General features: G+C 32.0%; 1 protein-coding gene and 1 long non-coding RNA gene across 2 annotated transcripts; one reads left to right on the top strand and one right to left on the bottom strand.

The window, feature by feature from the left end:
* Positions 1-743: 743 nt before the first annotated feature.
* LOC112027645 (probable leucine-rich repeat receptor-like protein kinase At1g35710) lies at positions 744-2395 on the bottom strand. Its single transcript, XM_024060303.1, has 2 exons — positions 2062-2395; positions 744-970 (listed from the first exon to the last, which is right to left on the bottom strand). Exons 1-2 carry the CDS (start codon positions 2393-2395, stop codon positions 744-746), a joined length of 561 nt encoding a protein of 186 aa, XP_023916071.1.
* Positions 2396-8430: 6035 nt separating this feature from the next.
* Positions 8431-10055, top strand: LOC136068751 (uncharacterized). Its single transcript, XR_010630069.1, has 4 exons — positions 8431-8561; positions 8979-9074; positions 9438-9535; positions 9679-10055. It is a non-coding gene; the product is annotated as an uncharacterized LOC136068751 (long non-coding RNA).
* The last annotated feature ends 322 nt before the right edge of the window (positions 10056-10377 follow it).

Genomic DNA, 10377 nt, shown 5'->3' with positions numbered 1-10377 from the left:
TAGATAAAGCTCTACCAAAAATGTCAAGCTTCCCAATTCTTTTGGAATCTCACCATCAAAGATGATTTGATGAAAGGTCGAGGAAATGTAACTGAACTACTTCTCCAAGCTCATGAGGTATCCTTCCAGAAATATTCTTGTTAGACTTTCAAGCTTTTGAGGTTATGACATTGGCCCCAATTTGTTGAAAGTTGTCCATGTAAATAATTAAAACTAAGATCTATATAATCCAAATGTGGATATATGCCAAAATCTTCTGCTATATTTCCTGTAAGATGATTTTGGTCAAGCCTAACTCTAAACAAAACTGGTACAATTTTTTAGGCTTTTTGGGATTGGACCAGTGAAATGATTATCAAAAGCAAATAAGTTTTGAAGTAATCCACCACGGCATATATTTTCAAGCAAACGACCAGTGAACTGGTTGCTAGATAGTGTCAAAATATATAATTATGTGAGGTTGTTCATCTCAATTGGAATATGCTCGCTAAGATTATTCTCAAGTAGTTGTAAGTTAGTTAGGAATTGAAGTTTTCCCAATTTTGGAGGAATGGAGCCAAATAAATTATTATCAAAAAGAATTAATGCAACAAGCTTGGTTAAGTTTCCAAGAGAAGCAGGGATGACACCAGTGAGATTGTTTGAAGACAAACCAAGTTGACTAAGAGAACTTTACATTCCTAATTCCTTAGGAATGAAACTAGAAAGTTGGTTATTAAAAAGATTTAGAATGGTTAGGTTTCTTAACCAAGAGAGGTTGGGATGACACCAATGAGATAGTGTAATGCCAAATCAAGAGTACTGGCAGAATTCAGCATTCCTAATTCTTTAGGAATGTAACTAGTAAGTTGGTTTCCAAAAAGAGCTAGAATGGCCAGATTACTTAAGTTTCCAAGAGAAGTAGGAATGACACCAGTGAGATGGTTTAATGACAAATCAAGGTCACGAAGAGATATTAACATTCCTAATTCTTTGGGAATGCAACCAGAAAGATGGTTTTCAAAAAGATATAGATTGCTTAGGCTGCTTAAGTTTCCAAGAGAAGTCGGGATGAAGTAAGATTGTTTCTTGATAATGTTAGGTTACTCAGAGAAGTTAGCATTCCTAATTCTTTTGGGATGGAACCAAAAAGTTGGTTATGATAAAGATATAAAATGGCCAGGTTTTTTAAGTTTCCAAGAGTAGTTGGGATGGTACTTATGAGATTGTTTAAGTATAAACTAAGTTCACACAAAGAACTTAGCATTTTGAATTCTTTAGGAATGGAACCAAAGAGATGATTCTCAGAAAGATATAGAATGGTCATGCTACTTAAGCTTCTAAGAGAAGTAGGGCTGGTACCAGTGAGATGGTTTAATGACAATGCAAGGCTATTGAGAGAACTTAGCATTCCTAATTCTTTAGGAATGGAACTAGAAAGTTGATTATAAAGATGTAGAGTGGTCAAATTGCTTAAATTTCCGAGAGAAACAAGAATAGCACCAATGAGAAGGTTTGATGACAATGAAAGGTATTTGAGTGAACTTAACATTCCTATTTCTCATGGGATTGAACTAGAAAGTTGGTTTTGATAAAGATACATAATGGTTAGGTAACTTAAATTTCCAAGAGAAGTAGGGATGATACCTATAAGATTGTTTGATGACAAATCAAGTTCAAATAGACAACTTAGCATTCCTAGTTCTTGAGGAATGGAGCTAGAAAGTCCATTATCTGACAAGTTTAGATTTCTGAGAAATTTTAGCATTCCTAACTGTTTTGGAATTGATCCAGAAAGCTTATTTGTGGAAAGAGAAAGATTAAACAAGTAGCTTAAGTTTCTAAAGGAGGTTGGTATAGATCCTGTGAGATTATTTTCGGCCAAGCAAAGGACATGAAGTCTTGTTAATTGGCCTATTTCAGTTGCAATGCTCTCAGTGAATTGATTAGCAGAAAGGTCAAGATAGGAAAACTTTGAAAGGTGATAAATATATGAGGGAATAGGCCCTGCTAAGGAGTTGTAAGAAAGGTCAAAACTGAGTATATTAGAAAAAGATGGGAAGCTGAGATTTTGAAGCATACCTCTCAAACCATGACTTGAAAGGTTAAGATTGATGATACTTCCAAACTCGTCGCAACTTATTCCCACCCAATTACAAGCGGTGTTTCCAGCCCAAGAAGACAAGACAGACTGGCTTTTGATGTGAAGGATGGTTTTCCATTTTAAAAGAGCCTCCACTTCGTTCGGTTCTTTAGCTACCTTAGCCTTGCCATCAACATAAACAAAAGGAGCAGTTGAAGAAGCAGAAGATAGGGATGAGGAAAGCAGTGTAAGGGTGGTGATAATAATAAAGAAGAACAAGAGTGGGGATGAAATAAGGTGGGTGGAGAGTGGTTTCTTTATCTGGGTTGTCATTATGTTGGTGGGTGATGAAGAAAGGACTTTACTACAAAGTAGTATGGTTGTAATGGCAGATGAATTACTCCAAATGGCTAAAGAGTTATTTATAGGCAATGAAATTGTTTGGCATTTTCCCACTCCTTTTTTTGAGAAATATTTATATGAAATTTGGAAGTAAGGGTCATCAAATAGCCCATGCAGCCCGGCCCATTGTTATTGAGGCCCATGGGTAGTCTACTAGCCCAGTGGGTTAGGCTGTAGGCTAATTTTTATGCCCATGGGCACCCAGTGGGCTAGCCCAGTAGCCTAGAACATTGGCCCAACCCATTGCCTAGTCCAATCACTTAGAATTTATAACAAAAATATATAGGAGGTGTATGAAGGATTAATCTTGAGATATTGTAGAGGAATTTCTTAAGAGAACTCTCTCAACTACTAAGATACTTAAAGTAATTGTGCAAAACTTAGTTTATTAAATATATATTTTTCAGGTAGTCTAGCAAATTTGAATTAGCCATTTGATATTTTTTTTATTAAAGATAAAAATAAAAAACTATTTGAAGCCTTAATAAAAAAAAATTAAATAAGTTTCCATCAACAAAACAAAAATTAAATTGATTTGACTGGAAAAAAATTGTAATTAAGTATTAAATTCTTTGATTCTTTTCTTTTAAAAAAATAGATTGATTATTCTCTTATAAAAATTGATTTTTTTTAATAAAAATAATAAAATAATATGCTAACACAATCCCATTGGTAGCCCATTAGACCCAACCTATTAGCCTAGCCCGTTAAAGACAAAATGGGCACTGCTCATGGGCAGGGTCGTGGGCTAGGGTTTTCTCTTTCGGCCTAACCTGACCCAGCCTGTTAACTAGTTAATAGCCCATTATGCCTAGCCAATTGTGCCCCTGGGCCAAGTAAAAATGGGCCAGACCAGCCTAACTTAGCTCATTGATGACTCTTATTTGGAAGCTTATCCTGTGTGGGGCCTGGGTAGGAATGTGGGACAATACCAAACAATTAAAATTTAGGGATGGTTATTGGCTTNCCCCACCTCTTACTCATCAACCAAATTGGCCCCCCAAATTGCCAACTTTTCACCAAAAAAAAAAAAAAAAAAAAAAAAAAAAAAAAAATCCAAACTAGTTTGACACAATACTATTCAAACTCCTCGTATATTTTTATATTGGGTATGAATTTTGAAAATATAACTATTAGATTGTATGTTTTTAATATATTATTTATTTTTGTAAAATTTTAAGAAGATCAAAGATCAATTGTCATGTCATTAAATAAGTGTTAAAATTTCAAATTTTTGTGATCTAAAATTGTGTATAAAAAATAGGTTAATTGATCGAGTAGTAAATAACATTCGATTTGAATGAAATTTGATATGCATGTTAAGAATATAAGAAACATGAAATTTAATTGTTAGATTTTCAAAATTCACACCTAAAAAAAGAGATATGTAAGAAGTTTAAAAAATTTCTTTTTAAACTAATTTGGAAAGAAACTTTGTTCATAAAATGTGTAATTGCATTATAAAATAAGCAACTCCCAAGAAAGTTTACTTTTAACCAAAGTCTACCCTCCCATAGCTACCCCTCTATGGCTTTTTGTCACTTTATAGGTCTACTTTCTTTATAAAAATTGTTACACACACCTTGTTATCTCCACATTATTACACACTTAATATTTTTTAAAACTGAAATAGTAAGTTGAACACACGTTTTTAAAAACTTTATATTGTCTTCAACTTATTATTTTAATCCAAAAAATGTAAACACTACCCTCTTTTTTTTTTTTTCTTTTTCCTTTCTCAATTCTCAGTTCTCTTATCATTTATTCTCTTTCACAGTCCATTTAACATTACAAAATTTTTCTTCTTTCTTTTTCTTCTTTGTTTTCAGTGCTATTTCAGTTTAATTGCTATTTATTTATTTTATAATTCATGAATTTATTTATTTTTACTATAGTTGTCTAATTTAGTTGAATTTAAATTCTATTTATTTTATGGTTTCTTATAGTGATTTTATTATATTTAATTTCTATAAATATTATTTATTGTAATTGTAAATATAGTCTAGTTTTGTTATTTATTGATGTTTAATTTCTACTAATGTTATGGATTTATGATTTTTCATAAGAATTAGAGAAACACTTGATAAAAAATAACCTTAAGTTGCTTGTGAGTGACTGGGTCCTTGGGTGCTCTTATAAAAGAGATTTGGGTGCTTTTAAGGGCACCTCTCTTTTTGGGTAAGTAGTGTGAAGTCGCCACTTATTTTTTTTTATACAAAAAAAAAAAAAAACTAAATACAAAATACATATTCAGAATGCTTTGAATACTATTGATTACAAAGGAACAATACAATTTTGGTAAATTAAACCTTACAAGGCTTTGGGTCCTAGTTACAATCTATGCCAAAGAATACAAAACTTTGGTCCTAGTTACAATCTACCAAAATTTATTAAAAAAAAAAAAAGCACTAATCTATCTATCCAAAAATCCTAAGCTCAGGGGCTAGATTACGGAATGGGAAGGTGTTAGACACTCATTTCGCCTAGACAGAGTTTGGTCTTCTAGACTTTAATGGTCAATATACCCTTTTTTGCATGATGTTGAATGATATGCTGAACTCATATGACAAACACTTGACAAGAATTAATCTAAATAAATTTGCCTCATGAATATGTCGTCTTCTAAAGAAAAAAAAAATCAAATTTGTCCTGGAAATTAAAAAACTAAGACTTGATTTGTAAAAATTAGATCTATTTTTATAAAGGGTAAAAAGAAAGATTTTATCAAGAAAAATCAAATCTGTTTTTTGTAAAAGAAAAAAAAAAGTGATTTTATCAAGAAAAATCAAATCTGTTGTTTGTAAAAGAAGAAAAAGTGATTTTATCCACAAAAAAAAAAAGATCTATTTGGAAAATTTAAAAAATGATTTTTGGTTTATAAAAAAATTGGATCTGCTTTTGGAAACAAATAAAAAGGACTTTTGAAAGAGGATTCACATTCATGAGATGAATTCATTATGCATGCACCATATATTAAGAAAAAGAAAAGACTTCAACCTAATTTTTAATTTGGATATGCATGAAATTAGATTTGGAAATCTGAATTTCGTAATTCTCGATAGATACAGCTTTTGTTGAGATGCTGTCAAGATTCATCATTAAACCACGATGGATATGAATCTGTCGAGATTTAATGAACAACATATCTCCACTTGTTTCTTGGATAGATTTGCATGACTTCAATACTAAACTTGAACTCTTGTTCCTTGAAGTACTAAACCCATCCTAGATCTACCCAATTACAAGTAAAGTGCATTTCGTCAAAAGATTAGCTAATTTACATAACATATGTTTCTAACAATATTCACATATGTCTTAACAGTGCTAAAAATTTTTAGTGTTTAGCATCTAAAAATTTCACTTTAGTTATTTGAATTCACTATTTCACAACTTACCTTACATCAATGCCGTTATTTTTTACAATATAGTTACACACTATTCATTTATAAATTACCTTTTCTCTCTCTTCTTCTTTGTCTCTCTGTCTTCTCTCTCTTCAACCTGCAGCCACCAAACCCATCACCTCGCTTCTTCTCTATCTCTCTATCTTCTTCTTCTCCCTTTCTTCAACCCACAATCACCAAACTCACGGCCCAAAATCAAACAGCACCACCACAGCACCCGTACCACCACGACACCACCACCACAACCACCAAATCCAAACCCACAACCATATCAAAAACAAAACCATATGAATATACAACTAGAGAAAACCCAAATCGGACTACCCAACTCACCGCCACAATCTAGCCACAACCCACCATATGGTTTTCAACCCTAAATCTAATCTCAATCCACCACCAAAATCAACACCACCAAAACCACCATATTCACACCACCTAACCCATATGGACACACAAAAATAAGAACCCAACCATAGCCAACACATACCAGCCACACCGCTAACTTGTTGCCTTTGTTGCCCATGAACTACTACAAACCCATCTCTTTCATCTGTTTAAGAGAGAAGATTCACAGGGAAGAGAGAGATAGAGAGAGAGGGGTGAGAGACAAAGAAGAAAGAATTGTGAAAGACAAAAAAGAGAAAGAATCTAGGTAAGAAAGAAAGAAAAATGAAAAGGGAGAAAGAGAGAATCGCCTGAATCATCGAAGAAAGAAAGGAAAAAGAGAGAAGAGAGAAGAGGTGAATAAAGAAAGAAGGATTTTACTGATGTGTGCCCTAAGGGCACACAATAGTATACCATTTTTGGGAAAAGTTTTATCGAGAACTGAAAAAGTTTTGACAATTCCGATAAAATTTTTCCAAAAATGGATTTGTTAATGTATGCCCTAAGGGTATACATTAACCGGACCCAAGAAAGAAAAAGAGAGAAACTCAAAAAAGTGAGAGAGTGAAAAGTAAGAATAAAATATTAATATTTGTTATAACTTTAAGCTACAGTAAACTGTCATAGATGGTATTTTACTGTAAGCTCATTTACTAAAAAATTTGAAAGATAGCTACATCGATGGAGCATTTTTTTTTTTTTTTTTTGTGTTGTGGGTTAATAAAAATAACAATATAGCTATTTGAGAGTATCACTGTCAATGCTCTTAATTCGATAGTTATAACTTAGAACAGGGAGATCGGGTTTTGAACTATAGATATCATAGATGTATTGGGAGGTGTCAACTAGTTGAACTATAAAATTTTAATAAAAAATGTTAGGGGTGTGCATGAGTCGGGTTGAGGGGATTTTTTGATCCAACCGACCATGGTGGGTCAAAAAAAATTCAACCCAACCCAATCCATCACATAAGTCCAACCTAACACAACCCAACCCACATGGGTTGGGTTGAATCCATGAGTTGGACAATTTTTTTTTATTACTATTATTATTAAATTGAGCAGAAAAAAAATATCGCACTTGCCACCTGAGTTGATAAATAAAATATACAATAATATATAAAATAATATTCCAACTTAGTTGTAAACAAAATATGTTTAAGTATCCAACTAAGTTGATAAACAAAATATAAATGAACTAGTACCCTAATTCACTTATAAACAAAATATATATGAATTCCTAACTCAGTTATAAACAAAATATATCTAAATTTTTAATTTTTTTTATTAATTATATAATATATTTCAATATATATTAAAAGAACTAATAGGATTTTATATTATATATGATAATAGGAATCGAGGAAGTGTTCTACAACTGGTTTTTTTTTTTTTTAATATATATTATATAAAATTTGTATATAATTTTATACCCACCCAGCCCTTGGGTTTAGCGAGTTTGTAATTTTATGACCCAAACCTAACCCAACCCATTATAAATTTTTTTTTTTTGTAACCCAACCCAACCCAGTGGTTTGGGTCGGGTCGGGTCGAGTTTGGTGGGTTGATGGGTTTTCTGCACACCCCTAAAAAATGTGCATATATTTTGTCACATATGATATCACAATTTTATCCGTCATAATTCCATATATATTTTCAACTAAATTTAAATTATATTATATATTTAAACTATCCATTACAATCTTGACATATTATATTTTCTTTAAATATTATAATATATTTTTTGAGTAATACTACATCCATAAAATTTGCATAATAATTTTACAACAAATCCTAAATAGTAGAAAAAATTATTTTGTATCTAATGACACTATATTATCTGTATTAAAATTCAATAAATTAGAGACATGTATGAAAAAATAACTTCCCCACTTACACATATATTTCAGTTATTAGTTGGGTTGATATTGTTTGCAAACATGTCTCTCGCTTGCCTTCTTAGATGGCGGGCTTTTACTGTTCTAATCTGGCCCTGCTGTCACAGTCGTGCTTGGGCCTTACGAACTTGATACCCATAAAAAGCCCCACTTTAAGCTAACTGGGCTCGACCTCCAGCAATATAAAATGACACAAATTATCAATAACCATAGAGTGCTAACTGGGCTTTGATTGAATTGAGCTGTGCCAACCATATGGTGTTAGCTTATCAACCAAAAAAAAAAAAAAAAAACGATATGTTGTTATCGCCTATCGGAATCGAGGAGTGATTTAAGTAGCGGGGAAAAGAAGATTTTGCTTGAGCGTTTTGGTTTCGATCCTCACGACCTCTTATTTCAACCTTCTCCTAAGGTCCTCTCTCTTCGGATTCTGTTTGTTTGCTGAGAAAATTGAGAATATGAAGATATAAAATTGTTGTGCATTTAATGTCTTGGTTTATTGTGAAAACGGGAGACTTGCCAATTAAGCTAAGCCAAGTAATTGTACTAATTGTAGTTGGTTCAGATTCTGGTTGGTAGCTGAGAAAATTGAGAAAAGGAAGAGAATTTGAAGATATAAATGTTGTTCATTTTTGTTAATGTTTTTTTTTTTTGTGAAAATGAGAGACTTGCCAATGTAGCTAAGCTTGTAGTTAGTTGGATTTTCTTTTTGTCCAATGATTTCTCTTAATTATTGGGAAAACAAATAATCATAGTTTTAAAACTTTCACTCGTTGCAAAATTTTGTATTTTTGGTTTTTAAATTCTTGTATGGAATTTGATTTTTTAGAGTAAGAGGACAAAGGAAGTGCAAAAGAGAGAATGATGAATTTCCAAGTACCATAGTTTATTTCTGAACAAGAAGATGAATTTCCACCATAATTTGGTAAGCCAAAGAATGATTCCATGTAACTTTGGTAAGTTTTTGGAGACTCTTAATGTAAATGGTGTAATCTCCATTTTGGCTAGTTTTCCCGCATTTGTCAGTATAGCTGTATTATATAATAAACTGCTTATAACTATAGGCTCTTCCATTTCGAAAAAAAAAAAAAAACCTATTTGCTTGCCCTTTGAAGATATAAACGTTGTGCATTTTTTTTTTCCTGAAAATTAGAGACTTGCCAATATAGCTAAACTTGTAAATTGGTTGAATTTTCTTTTTTGTTCAATGATTTATTGGGAAAACAAAATACTTCAAAGTTTTTAATTTTTTGGTTTTTAAATTCTTTTATGGAATTTGATTTTTTAGAGTAAGAGGACAAAAGAAGTGCAAAAGAGAGGTAGAGGAAAGGAAGTTCATCACCGGAGGAGCCTAAGCTGCCACAGACTGCTCATAAATTGCTTCAGGTATTCCTTTTCTCCAATTTATTTTCCTATGAGGGTTAATTTTAACTATCTTCCTAAATTTAAACTATAGGGTCATTTGCAATGTAAGGCTTAAACTAGAAATTTTTGAAATTGACACCGTAGTTTGTGATTAATCAATGTAGCTCCGGAGTACACGAGCACAATGGTTGCTTCAACGAAGGGGATGCTTATGGAGTCGGAGTGGTGCTTCTTGAATTGGGGATGGATTTCTACATCTCGTGGTAAGTTTTTGGAGACTCATTTAATGTAAATGGTGTAATCTCCGTTTTGGCTAGTTTTCCCCATTTGTTAGTATAGCTGTAATATATAATAAAGTGCTTAAAACTATAGGCTCTTGCATTTCGAAAAAAATCTATTTGTTTGCCCTTTGTTGTATTAAATACAGCCTATCAGGCTAAAAGACATTTGAAATATGCTCCCCTGTTTGTAGCCTACTGCAATTAAACATCAGTATGTTATCAAAGGGATCATTCAAATTATTCACAACTTTATCGTTTAAGCTTTTTGAAGAATCAGTTTTCTGTTTAAGAAAAAACGCCTTAGGTTTCCAGAATACTTAAGATATACTATATGGTCTCTGCTATTTTCCTTTTTTAACAGGAATTTCCACAAGATCTGCATCTTTTACTTTCCATGCCTATGCTTTAATTGTTCTTATTACCTCCTTTTACATGTTCAAGTAATCCATTTGTATTGTTTACTATTTTTTGACTGCTGAAATACCATTAACTCCTCAATAAATTAATAGTTCCAAAGAAACTAATCTGTCAAATTTTACTTATCAAAAAAAAAAAAAAATAAATTATTTGCCAAATTTTGCA

Source organism: Quercus suber, unplaced genomic scaffold, assembly GCF_002906115.3.
Source record: "Quercus suber isolate HL8 unplaced genomic scaffold, Cork oak 2.0 scaffold_132, whole genome shotgun sequence".
Taxonomy (NCBI): Eukaryota; Viridiplantae; Streptophyta; class Magnoliopsida; order Fagales; family Fagaceae; genus Quercus; species Quercus suber.
Note: the sequence above shows the minus strand (reverse complement) of the source record. Positions and strands in the feature narration are given on the sequence as shown.